This window comes from Canis lupus, chromosome 28, assembly GCF_011100685.1.
Source record: "Canis lupus familiaris isolate Mischka breed German Shepherd chromosome 28, alternate assembly UU_Cfam_GSD_1.0, whole genome shotgun sequence".
In the NCBI taxonomy this organism is placed as follows: Eukaryota; Metazoa; Chordata; class Mammalia; order Carnivora; family Canidae; genus Canis; species Canis lupus.
The window spans coordinates 5195068-5215745 of record NC_049249.1 but is presented as its reverse complement, the minus strand read 5'-3'; the positions used below and the strand labels follow the sequence as shown (position 1 = coordinate 5215745).

Genomic DNA, 20678 nt, shown 5'->3' with positions numbered 1-20678 from the left:
CCAAATATGTTAAATGTTTTTTGTCTTTTTTTAATAAATTTATTTTTATTGGTGTTCAATTTGTCAACATATAGAATAACACCCAGTGCTCATCCCGTCAAGTGCCCACCTCAGTGCCCGTCACCCAGTCACCCCCAACCCCCTGCCCACCTCCCCTTCCACCACCCCTAGTTCGTTTCCCAGAGTTAGGAGTCTTTCATGTTCTGTCTCCCTTTCTGATATTTCCTACCCATTTCTTCTCTTCTCTTTTTATTATATAGCAATTTTATTTAATGACTCTTCCCACTGAGGATATCATTGCATTATAAACTCCAATGAAAAACAAATTCTGGGTTTGTAGAGGCTGAGGAAATAACTTCTCGGAATGATGTCCAGAGCCAAGAATAAACATCTCCTGGGCCAAGTCTCCGGAACCTATTCGGTTTCTGCTGCCTCTTCACCTTCTCCACATTCAAACCACACAAAATCTACTACGGACACCCCTTGAGGCTGCACATACTTTCCCAATGTGATGGAGGGATCCAGAAAGTATGGCTGGGACAGCATCTTGGTTTCTGCCTCTCCCCCAGGCTCATCATCCAAAGAGCCAACAGAGAGAGGGGCCATGCCCACCACATGCTGCCCAAGGCGGCGGCCAAGGTCTTCCAGGCTTGCTTTGCGCTCAGATGTCTCGCAGACCACCAGGGCCCCGTACTTCCCGAGCTCCAGGTTGTGGAGGGAGGGGCTGTGCATTGCTCCATGGACATAGGAGCCAACATAGAACCCAGCTGGCACCTTCACCCATGCAGCTCGTTTACAAGTCATGTTTTCTCCCAGTTTCCCTATTGCTAAGGCTAGCTGATCCTTGAGGCAGCCTTCTTTCTCAGGCCCAGCTGGAAGTTCAGAGAGCTCAGAGGAATTCAAGAAGCCTTTACTGTACGTGGAGAGTTGATCCTAAAAATATTTCTATTTTTAGTTTTTTAAGAAACCTCCATACTAAGAAAGAACAGCAAATAAAACTACACCAAGCAGAAGAAGAGAGTTAAAGATTCAAGCAGAACCCAATGAAATAGAGACCAGAAGAACCATAGAACAGATCAACAAAACCAGGAGTTGGTTCTTTGAAAGAATTAATAATTGATAAACCATTAGTCAGCCTTATTAAAAACAAAAGAAAAAAGACTCTAATCAAAATAACGAATGAAAAAGGAGAGATCACAACCAATACCAAGGAGTACAAACAATTTTTAAAATACTATGAGCAGCTATACACCAATAAATTAAGCAATCTAGAAGAAATGGACACATTTCTGGAAAGCCAAAAACTACCAAAATTGGAACAGGAAGAAATAGAAAACCTGAACAGGCCAATAACCAGGGAGGAAACTGAAGCAGTCACCAAACCTCCCACGACACAAAAGTCCAGGGCCAGATGGCTTCCCAGGGGAATTCTATCAAACGTTTAAAGAAGAAACAATATCGATTCTACTAAAGCTGTTCCGAAAGGTAGAAAGGGACAGAATACTTCCAAACTCGTTTTATGAGGCCAGGATCACTTAATTCCAAACCCAGACAAAGACCCCACCAAAAAGGAGAATTATATCAATAATTCATCAATATCCCTGATGAACACAGATGCAAAAATTCTCAACAAGATACTAGACCATAGGATCCAACAGTACATTAAGAAGATTATTCACCATGACCAAGTGGGATTTGTCCCCAGAATGCAAGGCTGCTTCAACACTCATAAAGCAATCAATGTGATTGATCATATCCACAAGAGAAAAAACAAGAACGATATGTCCCCTCAAGATGCAGAAAAAGCATTTGACAAAATACAGCATCCATTCCTGATCAAAACTCTTCAGAGTGTAGGCACAGAAGGAACATTCCTCAGCATCTTAAAGCCATCTGTCAAAAGCCCACAGCAAATATCATTCTCAGTGGGGAAAAACTGAGAGCCTTTCCTCTAAGATCAAGAACATGACAAGGATGTCCACTCTCACCACTGCTATCCAACATAGTACTAGAAACCCTAGCCTCAGCAATCAGGCAACAAAAAGAAATAAAAGAAAATTGGCAAAGAAGAAGTCAAACTTTCCCTCTTCACAGATGACATGATACTGTACCTAGAAAACCCAAAAGACTCCACCCCAAGATTGTCAGAACTCATACAGCAATTCAGCAGTGTGGCAGGATACAAAATCAATGCCCAGAAATCAATGGCATTTCTATACACTAACCACGAAACTGAAGAAAGAGAAATTCAGGAGTCAATCCCTTTTACAATTGCACCCAAAAGCATAAGATACCTAGGAATAAGCCTAACCAAAGAGGTAAAGGATCTATACCCTAAAAAGTACAGAACACTTCTGAAAGAGATTGAGGAAGACACAAAGAGATGGAAAAAATATTCCGTGCTCATGGATTAGAAGAATTAACATTGTGAAAATGTCAATGCTACCCAGGGCAATTTACACATTTAATGCAATCCCAATCAAAATACCATGGACTTTCTTCAGAGAGTTGGAACAAATCATCTTAAGATTTGTGTGGAATCAGAAAAGACCCTGAATAGTCAGGAGAATATTGAAAAAGGAAATATTGAAAATATTGAAAAAGATTATTGAAATAATCCCAAAGCCGGGAGCATCACAATGCCAGATTTCAGGTTGTACTACAAAGCTGTGGTCATCAAGACAGTGTGGTACTGGCACAAAAACAGACACATAGATCAATAGAACAGAAGGGAGAATCCAGAAATGGGCCCTCAACTCTTATGGTCAACTCATCTTTGACAAAGCAGGAAGGACTATCCAGTGGAAAAAGGACAGTATCTTCAATAAATGGTGCTGGGAAAATGGGACATCCACATGCAGAAGAATGAAACTAGACCATTCTCTTACACCATACACAAAGATAAACTCAAAATGGATGAAAGATCTAAATGTGAGACAAGATTCCATCAAAATCCTAGAGGAGAACACAGGCAACACCCTTTTTGAACTCAGCCATAGTAACTTCTTGCAAGATACATCCACGAAGGCAAAAGAAACAAAAGAAAAAAGGAACTATTGGGACTTCATCAAGATAAGAAGCTTTTGCACAGCAAAGGATACAGTCAACAAAACTCAAAGACAACCTACAGAATGGGAGAAGATATTTGCAAATGACGTATCTGATAAAGGGCTAGTATCCAAGATCTATAAAGAACTTTTTTTTTATAAAGAACTTTTTAAGCTCAACACCCAAGAAACAAACAATCCAATCATGAAATGGGCAAAAGACATGAAAAGAAATCTCACAGAGGAAGACATAGACATGGCCAACAAGCACAGAGAAAATGTTCCGCATCCCTTGCCATCAGGGAAATACACATCAAAACCACAATGAGATACCACCTCACACCAGTGAGAATGGGGAAAATTAACAAGACAGGAAACAACAAATGTTGGAGAGGATGTGTAGAAAGGGGAACCCTCTTGCACTGTTGGTGGGAATGTGAACTGGTGCAGCCACTCTGGAAAACTGTGTGGAGGTTCCTCAAAGAGTTAAAAATAGACCTGCCCTATGACCCAGCAATTGCACTGCTGGGGATTTACCCCAAAGATACAGATGCAGTGAAATGCCGAGACACCTGCACCTCAATGTTTATAGCACCAATGTCCACACTAGCCACTCTGTGGAAGGAGCCTCGGTGTCCATCGAAAGATGAATGGATAAGGAAGATGTGGTTTATGTATACAATGGAATATTCCTCAGCCATTAGAAACGACGAATACCCCACATTTGCTTCAACATGGATAGAACTGGAGGGTATTATGCTGAGTGAAATAAGTCAATCAGAGAAGGACAAACATTATATGGCCTCATTCATTTGGAGAATATAAAAATAGTGAAAAGGAATAAAGGGGAAAGGAGAGGAAATGAGTGGGAACTATCATAGAGGGTGACAGAACATGAGAGACACCTAACTCTGGGAAATGAACAAGGGGTAGTGGAAGGGGAGGTGGGCGGGGGGTGGGGGTGACTGGGTGACAGGCACTGAGGGGGGCACTTGACGGGATGAGCACTGGGTGTTATACTATATGTTGGCAAATCGAACTATTTAAAAAAGATATAAAAAGAAAAAAAAAGAAACCTCCATACTATTTTCTTCATGGTCACGCCATTTTGCATTCCCACAAATAGTGCTTTAGTTCCTTTTTCTCCACATCCTTACCAACACTTGTTGTTTCTTGTGTTTTTTATTTTAGCCATTCTGACAGGAGTGAGGTGATATCTCATTCTGTGTGTTTTTTTTTTTTTAAGATTTTATGTATTTATTCATGAGGGACACAGAAAGCGAGAGGCAGAGACATAGGCAGGGGGAGAAGCAGGCTCCCCTCAGGGAACTGATGTGGGACTCCACCTCAGTACTCCAGGATCACACCCTGAGCTGAAGGCCAATGCAGTGAACCACTCAGCCACCCAGGTGTCCCTCATTGTGGTTTTGATTTGCATTTCCCTGATGATGAGTGATATTGAACATCTTTTCATGTAACTGTTGGCCATTGTATATCATCTTTGGAGAAATGTCTGCTCATATCTTCTGCCCATTTTTAATTGGATTATTTGTTTTTTGGGGTATTGAGCAGTATCAGTTCTTTGTATATTTTTGGAAAGAGACCCTCTATTGGATGTATTATTTGCACATATTATCTCCCACTCTGCAGGTTGTCTTTTAGTTTTCTTGATTCCTTTGCTGTCCAGAAGCTTTTTATTTTGATGTGGTCCCAATAGTTTATATTGTGTTTTTCTTTCCCTTGTCTGAGGAGACCTATATAGAAAAATACTGCTATGGCTTATGTCAGATAAATGACTGCTTGTGTTCACCTCTAGGATTTTTGTGGTTTCAGGTCTCACATTTAGGTCTTTAATCCATTTTTTTCCCCTCATTTTGCCACAGTGTTTTGGTTTTCCTCCTACCTTGCTGACTGGTCTTGCAAGTCTCCTTTTCTGATTCCTTCTTTTCTCCTCGATCTGTAAATATTGGTCTTTGCCTTTATTACTTTATTGACAATTGCATTCAGTTTCAGGACTTTAAAGAATTTATACTCTGATGGCTCTCAAATTTAATCTTCAACTGCACCTCTTTTCTGAACTCAAAAATTGAATCTACCTATTTGAAATATCATTTGGATATCTTATAGTCCTTTTAATATTAATTTTCCTACAACCAACTGATTCCTCTGGGATTTCTTATTCCCTTCCATTTTTTCTATAGAATTTATTACCATTTGATTATATATTTTATTTTCCTGTATATGCAAACAGAGGAATAATTATGTTTACTGCACTAGAAAAGAAGGTTTATGTGAGCAAGAGCTTTTCTTTTTAAATATATGTCCCTCATACCTTAATGGTTCTTGGCATATAATGGGTATACAGTAAATACTTGTTGAATGACTAAGCAAAAGGTTGGCAGTCTATTTGGGGGAAAAGGAAAAATTAAAATAATTAGTTTTTCGTTCTATTGCATAGGTGCAACATTCTCAACAGTACACTTGACATACTCGATCGATCTTTTACTTCATTCGTATGAGCATATTTGTATAGGAATAAGAATCAGAAATTTTAGCCCTCTTGTCAATCGTTCTCAGTGTCCCTGTTGGTAAGAATTAGTAATCTTTATTCTTCATTCAAGCTCTCTTCTTAAAGGATAACTTTGTATCATGTGAACAAATATTTCTGTTGTGGCATTTCTTTTAAATCTTGATGGTACATTTCTGGTCGTTGACCTCCTCTCCTTGGCTCAATCTGTCAAAGTGACAAGTTGTGTGTAGGCATCTCAAATACCGTGTGGTTGAGGTCTGGCAATCATAAATTTTGATGATTATCTAAAATAATCCTCGCTCAAGGAAGGAGAAAACGAATGGGCAACATTCATTTTTTTCTTTCATTCACTCACACATTGGGTAGATTAGTTTTCACTGCCTGCTATACTCATTCACCACTGGGTTCTATAGCACTACATTTAAGGATCAGAAAACCCCAGTTAATTCCAACTCTGATACTTTCTCTCTGTACATGCTGCTGTTCCCAGCTTTATTTTCTGTTCCCTATTAAAGGATTATATACCCCCTACTCCTAAAGACAGTCATGGACATGTGATTTGCTTTAGTCAATGAAATGTCAGCAGATCGTAGTATGCTAAACTCCAGCAAAAGCACAATGGAATATTCCTCAGCCATTAGAAATGACAAATACCCACCATTTGCTTCGACATGGATAGAACTAGAGGGTATTATGCTGAGTTAAGTAAGTCAATCAGAGAAGGACAAACATTATATGGTCTCATTCATTTGGGGAATATAAAAATAGTGAAAGGGTATAAAGGGGAAAGGAGAGAAAATGAGTGAAAATATCAGTGAGGGTGACAGAACATGACAGACTCCTAACTCTGGGAAACGAACAAGGGGTAGTGGAAAGGGAGGTGGGCAAGGGGATGGGGTGACTCGGTGATGGGCACTGAGGCAGGCACTTGATGGGATGAGCACTGGGTGTTATGCTATATGTTGGCAAATTGAACTCCAATAAAAAAATAAATTAAAAAAAAAAAAGCTTTAAGAGCTACATGGGCTTCTCCTATTGCCATCTTACCTCTGTCTTGCAAATGAGACAGGGCTGCTGCTTCATCTCTGGTCCTGGAATGAAGGAGATAAGAGACAATGGTTGTATAGGTGAGAAATAAACACTTGTTATTATAATCCACTGAAATTTGGGTTCATTCTGAAGCACGACTTAGTGGCTTTGGAGGAGGGTCGTAGTTTCTCATACACACACTGGGGACAATAATAATATATTCCTTGTCTCTCTCAGTAATGGAGAGGAGCAAATGAAAAATATACATGTGGAAAGTATCACAAAGGTTTACTATGCTATTCACATTATTGTTGGAACTTTAATTATATGCTATTCCAAGATCTAGAGATATCCATGTTTTTTTTTAATCCCTATGCACCAGTCTTTCAATGTAAATAGGATACTTGAGACATTTCACATGGGCAAATTATGCTTTCCTCATTCTTATTTACTTAAATAGGCTGATATTTACATAATTAATGAAGGATATTAGCTGCAAAAACCATATCCTTAAGACTTAATTCCTTTAAGATGATGCCAGCCTCACCTCTGCCCACATGCATTTATTACATAAATCTTATTTCTTTTCTCTTTCCCCTTGCTGTTGCATTATGTTTCATTTACAGAATTTCTAGTTTGTGTCTGATGTCTTAGAACTCTGAGTTAACGTGATAGGTATCCTATGCAGCATGTGTCAGGGGGCATAAGTGGCAGAGGCTGCCCATTGGAGAGATAGGGTGGACACAAGTTTAAGTGCAGCTTCAGATGCTGCCCTCACTTTCCTAACAGAGGAAAGGCATGTCTGTGGACTGGGAGGAAATGTTGCCCTGAGACCAGTACCTGTGGGCTAGTACCTGTGGTTGGTTATATATGCATATAATTATGCATATATCTTCACAATTTACCATGTACTCTCATTATTCCAATTTTGCAAATGAGAAAATTGAGGCTCGGTACGGTGAAGTTTCTTGTACAAATTGTTGAAATCCAAAAGCAGTTCCATAACCCAAGGCTTCCCACTCCAAATTTCTGTGTCTTTTCTGTCTTATGTTTTATTTGGACATTTCATTTTGTATGTGGTATCCTGGAAAATACAAAGCTAAGTGCTAGTTTTGGCCATGGCATTAAAGCACCTTATTCTTTAACATGTAAATGAATTCAACTTCAGCAAGAACCTCTGAATATGGTTTTTGTGGCAGGGTATTTGAGAAGCAGGCAGAGAAGGCTGGATGGTGATTGTGATTCCAGTTATTGGTTTATGATAAGCACTGGGTGTTGTATGTTAAGTGTTGAGAGTACTGAGCAATGCCCAATGTGATGGGTAGGCTACATTAGTATCTACTGATTCCTTTGCCCCATATGTATTCAGAGATGCAGGAGAAACCTGGATTTTAAGTTACCCAGATGATTCTGATATGTACAGGTTTGAGAACAACTCACCTAATACACTAAAAACTATATTAGGACAATTAGCGATGATTATATTCAGACCTACTATGTTTCAAAGATAGTGTTAAGTGCTAAAGAAAATTCTAAAAACAAAGAGAAATGGTGTTTTCCTTAAAATATAATTACTTTTCTAAAAAGATTTTATTAATTTATTTTAGAGACAGAACACAAGTTGGGGGCAGAGCAGAGGGAGAGGGAAAAGCAGACTCCCAGGACCCAGAGATCATGACCTGAGCCGAAGTCAGACACTTAACCAACTGAGCCATGCAGGTACCCCTTAAAAGGTGCTTATTTAACAACACAGGAAACAACAGGTGTTGGGGAGGATGCAGATAAAGGGGAACCCTCACACTGTTGGTGGGAATGCAAAATGGTGCAACCACTCTGGAAGACAGTATGGAGGTTCTTCAAAAAGTAAAAAAAAAAAAAAAAAAAAAAAAAAAGGACTACCCTACAACCCAATAATTATACTAATAGGTATCTACCCAAAGGATACATAAATATTGATTCAAAGAGATATGTGCACCTGGATGTTTATAGCAGCATTATCAAGAATAGCCAAATTATGAAGAGAGCTCAAATGTCTATCTATTGATGAATGTGTAAAAGAAGTGGTGTATAGACAATGGAAGGTTACTCAGTCATAAAAAAGAATGAAATTTTGCCATTTGCAATGACATGGAAGAAGCTAGAGAGTAAAATGCTAAGCAAAATAAGTCAGAGAAAGACAAAAAGATGGTTTCATACATGTGGAATTTAAGAAACAAAACAGATGAGCATATGGGGGAAATGGAGGAAAACTAAGAAATAAACTCAACTATAGAGAACAAACTGATGGGTAGTGGAGGGGAATGGGGAGGAGGAATGGGTTAAATAGATTGTGGGGATTAAAGAGAGCATGTGTGATGAGCACCAGGTGTTGTATTTGTGTTGAGTCACTAAATTCTACACTGAAACTAATATTACACTGTATGTCAACTGGAATTTAAATACAAAATTTAAAAGAGAAGTTACTTAGCAAAAGAAGGTAATAAGGTGATTTGTGCATTGTAGAGGTCAGACATTAAATTCCACAGAGATTGATTAAAATTTGTTTGTCAGACTAAGGTATATGCAAATTAAAAATAAATTGGAGTCACCTCCTGGACTTGCCCTGAAATTGCTCATTGTTTTTTTTTTTAACTCTAAAATTTGTAATCTGAATCTCTTATGGTTTTAGAAAAGGAATGGCTTAGACATTTTTTTAAAAAAGATTCTCTCATTCCCCATGAATAGTGATTTCCCATAGAAAATTCATTCTAATTTAAAATATATTTATTTTCATCTCACATATGAATAAAGAGATATACCCAAGGAACTTCAACCATTTCTCAAAGAGGATTGCAATAGTCATTTATAACTAAGAAATGTTTTAACATTTCATATTCATTACAAGTCCTTATCAATATATTTTATTGATTTATACTATTATAAAGAGGAATTGGATTTGACTCAGTTTTTCTTTTCTTTTTTGATGAGTTATTTTTTTGTTGTTCTTTATTTTTATTTATTTTTTTAATAAATTTATTTTTTATTGGTGTTCAATTTGCCAACATATAGACTCAGTTTTTCTTGATATGTGACAAAATGCCTTTTATAATTTACTTGATAAAGAAAAACATCTTATGAACAGAGAAACATAGAATTTTAAGTTCTATGAATGGAAATATTTATGTCACTAACCTTTATCTGAGTGACCAGAACTCAGTACAACTTGAGAAAAGAAATTCCTTTCTTGAGGGAGGGGCAAGATGGCAGAAGAGTAGGGTCCCCAAGTCACCTGTCCCCACCAAATTACCTAGATAACCTTCAAATCATCCTGAAAATCTACGAATTCGGCCTGAGATTTAAAGAGAGACCAGCTGGAATGCTACAGTGAGAAGAGTTCGGCTTCTATCAAGGTAGGAAGACGGGGCGGGGGGAAGAAATAAAGAAACAAAAGGCCTCCAAGGGGAGGGGCCCCGCGAGGAGCCGGGCTGAGGCCGGGGCGAGTGTCCCCAGGACAGGAGAGCCCCGACCCGGAGGAGCAGGAGCTGCACCAACCTTCCCGGGCAGAAAGGGGCTCGCAGAGAGTTGGAGCAGGACCCAGGAGGGCGGGGATGCCCTCGGGCTCCGGGGACACTAACAGACACCTGCGCCCCGGGAGAGTGCGCCGAGCTCCCTAAGGGCTGCAGCGCCCACGGCGGGGCCCGGAGCAGCTCGGGGGGGGGCTCGAGGGCGGCTCCACGGAGGGGGCTGCGGGGCGGGAGCAGCTCGGGGGGCTCGGGGGCGGCTCCGCGGAGGGGGCTGCGGGGCGGGAGCAGCTGGGGGGCTCCGGTGGGCGGCTCCTCGGAGGGGGCTGCGGTGGCGGGAGCAGCTGGGGGGCTCGGGGGCGGCTCTCCGCGAGGGGGCTTGCGGGGGGGGAGGGCATGCTGGGGAGGGCTCGGGGGCGGCTCCGCGGAGGGGCATGCGGGGCGGGAGCAGACTCGGGGGCCTTCGGGGGCGGCTCCGCGGAGGGGGCTGCGGGGCGGGAGCAGCTCGGGGGGCTCGGGGCGGCTCCGCGGAGGGGGCTGTGGGGCGGGAGCAGCTGGGGGGGGCTTCGGGGGCGGCTCCGCGGAGGGGGCTGCGGGGCGGGAGCGCGAATCGAACAGCGCAGGCCCCCGAGCACAGGGCGCCAGGACACAGCCCAGTATCCGGCCTCCCGCGGGACGGGCAGAGGCCGGGAGGGCCCAGGACAGCGAGGACGCTCCTGCCCCGAGCTGAGCAGATCAGCGGCCCCGCCCGGAGCCTCCAGGCCCTGCAGACGGAGAGCTCTGGAGCTACTGCGGGGGCTGACTCCAGGGCTCCAGAGCTGCCCCACCACTGGGGCTGTTCCTCCTGGGGCCTCACGGGGTAAACAACCCCCACTGAGCCCTGCACCAGGCAGGGGCAGAGCAGCTCCCCCAAGTGCTAACACCTGAAACTCAGCACAACAGGCCCCTCCCCCAGAAGACCAGCTAGACGGACAAGTTCCAGGGGAAGTCAAGGACTTAAAGCAGACAGAATCAGAAGATACTCCCCCGTGTTTTGTTTCTTGTTTGTTTTTGTTTGTTTTTTGTTTTTGCTTTTTGATTTCTGTTTGCTTCCACCACCCTTTTTTTCCTTTCTTTCTTTTTTTTCTCTTTTTCTTCTTTTTTTCTTTTTTCTTCTTTTTCTTTTTCTCTTTTCTTTCCTTCTTTCTCTCCTCTCTTTTTCTCCTTTTCCCAATACAACTTGTTTTTGGCCACTCAGCACTGAGCAAAATGACTAGAAGGAAAACCTCACCTCAAAAGAAAGAATCAGAAACAGTCCTCTCTCCCACAGAGTTACAAAATCTGGATTACAATTCAATGTCAGAAAGCCAATTCAGAAGCACTATCACACAGCTACTGGTGGCTCTAGAAAAAAGCATAAAGGACTCAAGAGACTTCATGACTGCAGAATTTAGATCCAATCAGGCAGAAATTAAAAATCAATTGAATGAGATGCAATCCAAACTAGAAGTCCTAACGACGAGGGTTAATGAGGTGGAAGAATGAGTGAGTGACATAGAAGACAAGTTGATGGCAAAGAGGTAAACTGAGGAAAAAAGAGACAAACAATGAAAAGACCATGAGGATAGATTAAGGGAAATAAACGACAGCCTGAGGAAGAAAAACCTACGTTTAATTGGGGTTCCCGAGGGCGCCGATAGCAACAGAGGGCCAGAATATGTATTTGAACAAATCATAGCTGAAAACTTTCCTACTCTGGGAAGAGAAACAGGAATTCAGATCCAAGAAATAGAGAGGTCCCCCCCTAAAATAAATAAAAACCGTTCAACACCTCGACATCTAATAGTGAAGCTTGCAAATTCCAAAGATAAAGAGAAGATCCTTAAAGCAGCAAGAGACAAGAAATCCCTGACCTTTATGGGGAGGAGTATTAGAGTAACAGCAGACCTCTCCACAGAGACCTGGCAGGCCAGAAAGGGCTGGCAGGATATACTCAGGGTCCTAAATGAGAAGAACATGCAACCAAGAATACTTTATCCAGCAAGGCTCTCATTCAAAATGGAAGGAGAGATAAAGAGCTTCCAAGACAGGCAGGAACTGAAATAATAGGTGACCTCCAAACCAGCTCTGCAAGAAATTTTAAGGGGGACTGTTAAAATTCCCCTTTTAAGAAGAAGTTCAGTGGAACAATTCACTAAAACAAGAACTGAATAGATATCATGGTGACACTAAACTCATATCTTTCAATAGTAACTCTGAATGTGAACGGGCTTAATGACCCCATCAAAAGGCACAGGGTTTCAGACTGGATAAAAAAGCAGGACCCATCTATTTGCTGTCTACAAGAGACTCATTTTAGACAGAAGGACACCTACAGCCTGAAAATAAAAGGTTAGAGAACCATTTACCATTCAAATGGTCCTCAAAAGAAAGCAGGGGTAGCCATCCTTATATCAGATAAACTAAAATTTACCCCGAAGACTGTAGTGAGAGATGAAGAGGGACACTATCTCATACTTAAAGGATCTATTCAACAAGAGGACTTAACAATCCTCAAAAATATGCCCTGAATGTGGGAGCTCCCAAATATTTAAATCAATTAATAACCAAAGTGAAGAGGTACTTAGATAATAATACAATTATACTTGGTGACTTCAATCTAGCACTTTCTATACTCGATAGGTCTTCTAAGCACAACATCTCCAAAGAAACGAAAGCTTTAAATGATACACTGGACCAGATGGATTTCACAGATATCTACAGAACTTTACATCCAAACTCAACTGAATACACATTCTTCTCAAGTGCACATGGAACTTTCTCCAGAATAGACCACATACTGGGTCACAAATCGGGTCTGAACCAATACCAAAAGATTAGGATCGTCCCCTGCATATTCTCAGACCATAATGCCTTGAAATTAGAACTAAATCACAACAAGAAGTTTGGAAGGACCTCAAACACGTGGAGGTTAAGGACCATCCTGCTAAAAGAGGAAAGAGTCAACCAGGAAATTAAGGAAGAATTAAAAAGATTCATGGAAACTAATGCGAATGAAGATAAAAACCTTTCAAAATCTTTGGGATGCAGCAAAAGCAGTCCTAAGGGGGAAATACATTGCAATACAAGCATCCATTCAAAAACTGGAAAGAACTCAAATACAAAAGCTCACCTTACACATAAAGGAGCTGGAGAAAAAATAGCAGATAGATCCTACACCCAGCAGAAGAAGAGAGTTAATTAAGATTCGAGCAGAACTCAACGAAATCGAGACCAGAAGAACTGTGGAACAGATCAACAGAACCAGGAGTTGGTTCTTTGAAAGAATTAATAAGATAGATAAACCATTAGCCAGCCTTATTAAAAAGAAGAGAGAGAAGACTCAGATTAATAAAATCATGAATGAGAAAGGAGAGATCACTACCAACACCAAGGAAATACAAATAATTTTAAAAACATATTATGAACAGCTATACGCCAAAAAAATTAGGCAATCTAGAAGAAATGGAGGCATTCCTGGAAAGCCACAAACTACCAAAACTGGAACAGGAAGAAAACCTGAAAAGGCCAATAACCAGAGAGGAAATTGAAGCAGTCATCAAAAACCTCCCAAGACACAAATGTCCAGGGCCAGATGGCTTCCCAGGGGAATTCTATCAAACATTTAAAAAAGAAACCATACCTATTCTACTAAAGCTGTTTGGAAAGATAGAAAGAGATGGAGTACTTCCAAATTCGTTCTATGAGGCCAGCATCACCTTAATTCCAAAACCAGACAAAGACCCCACCCAAAAGAAGAATTACAGACCAATATCCCTGATGAACATGGATGCAAAAATTCTCAACAAGATACTAGCCAATAGGATCCAAGAGTACATTAAGAAAATTATTCACTATGACCAAGTAGGATTTATCCCCAGGACACAAGGCTGGTTCAACACTCGTAAAACAATCAATGTGATTCATCATATCAGCAAGAGAAAAACCAAGAACCATATGATCCTCTCATTAGATGCAAAGAAAGCATTTGACAAAATGCAGAATCCATTCCTGATCAAAACTCTTCAGAGTGTAGGGTTAGAGGGAACTTTCCTCGACATCTTAAAAGCCATCTACGAAAAGCCCACAGCAAATATCATTCTTGATGGGGAAGCACTGGGAGCCTTTCCCCTAAGATCAGGAACAAGACAGGGATGTACACTCTCACCACTGCTATTCAATATGGTACTAGAATTCCTAGCCTCAGCAATCAGGCAACAAAAAGAAACAAAAGGCATTCAATTGGCAAAGAAGAAGTCAAACTCTCTCTCTTCGCCAATGACATGATACTCTACATAGAAAACCCGAAAGCCTCCACCCCAAGATTGCTAGAACTCATACAGCAATTCTGTAGCGTGGCAGGATACAAAATCAATGCCCAGAAGTCAGTGGCATTTCTATACACTAACAATGAGACTGAAGAAAGAGAAATCAAGGAGTCAATCCCATTTACAATTGCACCCAAAAGCATAAGATACCTAGGAATAAACCTAACCAAAGAGGTAAAGGATCTATACCGTAAAAACTATAGAACACTTCTGAAAGAAATTGAGGAAGACACAAAGAGTTGGAAAAATATTCCGTGCTCATGGATTGGCAGAATTAATATTGTGAAAATGTCAATGCTACCCAGGGCAATTTACACGTTTAATGCAATCCCTATCAAAATACCATGGAATTTCTTCAGAGAGTTAGAACAAATTATTTTAAGTTTGTGTGGAATCAGAAAAGACCCCGAATAGCCAGGGGAATTTTACAAAAGAAAACCATATCCGGGGGCATCACAATGCCAGATTTCAGGTTGTACTACAAAGCTGTGGTCATCAAGACAGTGTGGAACTGGCACAAAAACAGACACATAGATCAATGGAACAGAATGGAGAACCCAGAAGTTGACCCTGAACTTTATGGTCAACAAATATTCTATAAAGGAGGAAAGACTATCCATTGGAAGAAAGACAGTCTCTTCAATAAACGGTGCTGGGAAAATTGGACATCCACATGCAGAAGAATGAAACTAGACCACTCTCTTGCACCAGACACAAAGATAAACTCAAAATGGATGAAAGATCTAAATGTGAGACAAGATTCCATCAAAATCCTAGAGGAGAACACAGGCAACACCCTTTTTGAACTCAGCCACAGTAACTTCTTGCAAGATACATCCACGAAGGCAAAAGAAACAAAAGCAAAAATGAACTATTGGGACTTCATCAAGATAAAAAGCTTTTGCACAGCAAAGGATACAGTCAACAAAACTAAAAGACAACCTACAGAATGGGAGAAGATATTTGCAAATGACGTATCTGATAAAGGGCTAATATCCAAGATCTATAAAGAAATTATTAAACTCAACACCAAAGAAACAAACAATCCAATCATGAAATGGGAAAAAAGACATGAAGAGAAATCTCACAGAGGAAGACATAGACATGGCCAACAAGCACATGAGAAAATGCTCCACATCACTGGCCATCAGGGAAATACACATCAAAACCACAATGAGATACCATCTCACACCAGTGAGAATGGGGAACATTAACAAGGCAGGAAACCACAAATGTTGGAGAGGATGCGGAGAAAAGGGAACCCTCTTACACTGTTGGTGGGAATGTGAACTGGTGCAGCCACTCTGGAAAACTGTGTGGAGGTTCCTCAAAGAGTTAAAAATAGACCTGCCCTACGACCCAGCAATTGCACTGTTGGGGATTTACCCCAAAGATACAGATGCAATGAAATGCCGGGACACCTGCACCCCGATGTTTCTAGCAGCAATGTCCACAATAGCCAAACTGTGGAAGGAGCCTCGGTGTCCATCGAAAGATGAATGGATAAAGAAGATGTGGTTTATGTATACAATGGAATATTCCTCAGCCATTAGAAACGACAAATACCCACCATTTGCTTCAATGTGGATGGAACTGGAGGGTATTATGCTGAGTGAAGTAAGTCAATCGGAGAAGGACAAGCATTATATGGTCTCATTCATTTGGGGAATATAAATAATAGTGAAAGGGAATAGAAGGGAAGGGAGAAGAAATATGGAAAATATCAAAAAGGGAGACAGAACATAAAGACTGCTAACTCTGGGAAACGAACTAGGGGTGGTGGAAGGGGAGGAAGGCGGGGGGTAGGGGTGAATGGGTGATGGGCACTGAGGGGGGCACTTGACGGGATGAGCACTGGGTGTTATTCTGTATGTTGGCAAATTGAACACCAATAAAAAATAAATTTATTATGAAAGAAAGAACTTCCTTTCTTAAATCTACTATGATTAAAGACAGGGGCTTTTGACTTCTCACAAACAGGCATCCCACATCTCTAGGGGCTGAATGTAAAAACAGATGACCAGAGAGTTTAGTGTGGTCATGAACTCCTTATCTTGGAACTTATAATCCAAAATCAACAGAATTAGTTATAAACCCAAGTAATAATCGAGTCATGGAAAGTAAGAGCTGGAAGTGCATTTTTTTTATTATGAGTTCATTTAAGAAGAAACTCAACCAGAATTGAGTTCTTGATCTAACATTTTTTCCCTACTATGGCATAATGCTAATCTATCATGATACTTGATAGGAGTATAGTCTTCCCTTACCAAGGACAAATAACTCTCCTACCATTCAGCAGAGGTACACTTGGAATGGAGAACGATAGAGGCAATCCCACCTATTCAGAAGTTTAAAGAAACTAAATCCATCCTGGTGAACCATGAGGTGACAGATGGCTCTTATAGAATGGTGCTACTTTTTGTATTGACAAAAGCTGGAATGTGACTATGTGAGTGGGTGGGAGAAAAAAGATGGAATAGGGACTAGTAAGAAGTGAGGAAATTATACACTGAAAAATCAGGGTATTAAATGGAATGCTAAAGACATCAAATGAGAGTAGGCATAGTTGGTTGGAATGAAAGCCCCTGTCCCTACATCTACATGGAAAGCAGCACCATTATATCCACTTAACTATTTATCTTTTAGGGTTTTTTGTGGGTTTTTTTTTGCCCCCCGAGTTTTCCCCATCCAATCTCTCCTGCTGCTAAATTCATGTTACTGGAAACCATATTTTGACATTGCTATTCCCTTGTTAAAAACCTATCATGGCCTCTTACTATCCAGACGAATAAGAAAAAAATGTTTCTTATTTGTATTTTTAGATCTTCTGAAATATTTCTGAAGTCAATCCACCGCAACTATATTGGTTTTCCTCTCTATTCTCTGATCCTGCTAATCTTTCTTTAGAACTGTGCAATGCACATAGTAGACACTCAAAATTCTTGGCTCTATGAATGAGTAAATGGTCAAAAAAGGTAGTAATAAAGATCTTAATTAAAATGATTCACTAGGAATTACTTTGGAGGAAAACTCTACAGAGATTAGTATGTTGCTGATTGCATATGATAGGAAAATCTATGGTAGCACAGAATCTGTTATCCAGTATTTATTTTTATTTTTTTCCTTTTCTAGGTCATAACCCTGGACAAAATGCCAACAGATTCTTCCCTCCTACCAAACTACTATTTCCCTTTGTTGCTGGCTTTCTCTTAAGGTTCACAGGTAAACTTTCCATAAAGAGCAAAGACTGGTTTGTTCAGTTCCAAGGAACTTGTCTTTCCATCCTCACTCCTACATTTTTTTTTTTTTATCTCAATCTCAGCTTCATGTATTCCATGGTCCCACATACTTTCTCTCTCCCAGTACAATCTCTGGGATTTCTGCTTTTGATCCAGTTAGACTTGTCACATTAACTGTCCGTAATTCTTGGCTAATAAGCATTTAGCATATTCTTATGCCAATATACCTGATAATTCTTCTTGGAGGTAGGGTGGGGGTGCAACTATCAATTTACTTTATGGTGATTTTTTTCCATTAAACATGAAATGTTTATTTTTTTTCTGTTTATGATTTTTATCTATTTATATATATTTGATGTAGAGAATTAGGAAATATCTAAAATAAAAACAACTTCATTAGGGTGCATGGCTGGCTTAGTTCGAAAAGCCTGCAACTCTTGATCTTAGGGTCATGAGTTCATTTTTTTTTAAATAATAAATTTATTTTTTATTGGTGTTCAATTTGCCAACATACAGAATAACACCCAGTGCTCATCCCATCAAGTGCCGCCCTCAGTGCCCGTCACCCATTCACCCCCACCCCCTCCCTCCTCCCTTTCCACCACCCCTAGTTCGTTTCCCAGAGTTAGCAGTCTTTACGTTCTGTCTCCCTTTCTGATATTTCCACCCATTTCTTCTCCCTTCCCTTCTATTCCCTTTCACTATTATTTATATTCCCCAAATGAATGAGACCATATGTTTGTCCTTCTCCGATTGACTTACTTCACTCAGCATAATACCCTCCAGTTCCATCCACGTTGAAGCAAATGGTGGGTATTTGTCGTTTCTAATGGCTGAGGAATATTCCATTGTATACATAAACCACACCTTCTTTATCCATTCATCTTTTGATGGACACCGAGGCTCCTTCCACAGTTTGGCTATTGTGGACATTGCTGCTAGAAACATCGGGGTGCAGGTGTCCCGGCATTTCATTGCATCTGTATCTTTGGGGTAAATCCCCAACAGTGCAATTGCTGGGTCGTAGGGCAGGTCTATTTTTAACTCTTTGAAGAACCTCCACACAGTTTTCCAGAGTGGCTGCACCAGTTCACATTCCCACCAACAGTGTAAGAGGGTTCCCTTTTCTCCGCATCCTCTCCAACATTTGTGGTTTCCTGCCTTGTTAATTTTCCCCATTCTCACTGGTGTGAGGTGGGATCTCATTGTGGTTTTGATTAGTATTTCCCTGATGGCAAGTGATGCAGAGCATTTTCTCATGTGCCTGTTGGCCATGTCTAGGTCTTCCTCTGTGAGATTTCTCTTCATGTCTTTTTCCCATTTCATGATTGGATTGTTTGTTTCTTTGGTGTTGAGTTTAATAATTTCTTTATAGATCTTGGATACTAGCCCTTTATCGGATACGTCATTTGCAAATATCTTCTCCCATTCTGTAGGTTGTCTTTTAGTTTTGTTGACTGTATCCTTTGCTGTCCCAATAGTTCATTTTTGCTTTTGTTTCTTTTGCCTTCGTGGATGTATCTTGCAAGAAGTTACTGTGGCTGAGTTCAAAAAGGGTGTTGCCTGTGTTCTCCTCTAGGATTTTGATGGAATCTTGTCTCACATTTAGATCTTTCATCCATTTTGAGTTTATCTTTGTGTCTGGTGCAAGAGAGTGGTCTAGTTTCATTCTTCTGCATGTGGATGTCCAATTTTCCCAGCACCATCTATTGAAGAGACTGTCTTTCTTCCAGTGGATAGTCTTTCCTCCTCATAGAATATTAGTTGACCATAAAGTTCAGGGTCCACTTCTGGGTTCTTTATTCTGTTCCATTGATCTATATATCTGTTTTGTGCCAGTTCCACACTGTCTTGATGACCACAGCTTTGTAGGACAACCTGAAATCTGGCATTGTGATGCCCCCAGATATGGTTTTCTTTTGTAAAATTCCTCTGGTTATTCGGGGTCTTTTCTGATTCCACACAAATCTTAAAATAATTTGTTCTAACTCTCTGAAGAAAGTCCATGGTATTTTGATAGAGATTGCATTAAACGTGTACATTGCCCTGGGTAACATTGACATTTTCACAATATTAATTCTGCCAATCCATGAGCATGGAATATTTTTCCAACTCTTTGTGTCTTCCTCAATTTCTTTCAGAAGTGTTCCGTACTTTTTAGGGTATAGATCCTTTACTTCTTTGGTTAGGTTTATTCCTAGGTATCTTATGCTTTTGGGTGCAATTGTAAATGCGATTGACTCCTTAATTTCTCTTTCTTCAGACCCCATGTTGGGGGTAGAGATTACTTAAATGAATAAACAAAAAACTTAAACCTTACTAACTAAAACAACACTACTCTTGCACCCAATGATAACATTGTTTTCTTGTCTGCCTCTCTAGTCTTAATTTTTTTCTACTTTGTTTATTTAATAGGATGTGCAATTAAGAAATAAATAGGTGCTAAGATCTCTTTCCACCAACAGGAAAAAGAATTGGTTTTCCTGTTACATCTTCTAAACGTATTGGAAAATCAAGAGCTTTGGGGCTCAATTTCCTTTCTGAGAATTCAGTGTGTCTCTATAGTCAGGAGCTTGAGAGAATGAGTAAGAAGCAAAGAGCCAGTGGAAATTTAGTTCTTATCCCTGGAGTGAGGGGATCTCCAAATTGGGAAATAGTTTTAGGGTGCCAAATGTGTGCCAATGATGAGGGGCAGGCACTATGAGAAATATCACTGAAACTTCCAGAAGCAGTAGTGCTTGAGAGACAAATGGTAGGGGCCATACTTGATAAGAATATGATGTAGCTTAAGAGTAAAGTAAAGATGCTAACTATTGTGGATTAATAACCAGGTCCCTACCTATATTTTCTGGTACCTCTTAAGTCCAATATTATGTTTAAGTTCCCTTGAGGTAGCAGGAGGCCCTAATTATGACAGATTAAATTGTCTAATGAATCAATGAGTGGAATCTTGGAGGATATTAAATTAGAATTATATATGAGAATAT

At 40.3% G+C, this 20678-nt stretch overlaps 1 protein-coding gene across 1 annotated transcript in view; it reads right to left on the bottom strand.

Moving 5' to 3' along the window:
* Positions 1-246: 246 nt before the first annotated feature.
* LOC119877705 (elongation factor Ts, mitochondrial-like) overlaps positions 247-20678 on the bottom strand; it is a 44777-nt gene continuing 24345 nt past the window's right edge. Inside the window, exon 2 of the mRNA XM_038579227.1 lies at positions 247-933. Within this exon, the coding sequence (XP_038435155.1) occupies positions 415-933 (519 nt within the window). The 3' untranslated portion in view covers positions 247-414. The remainder of the gene's footprint in view (positions 934-20678) is intronic.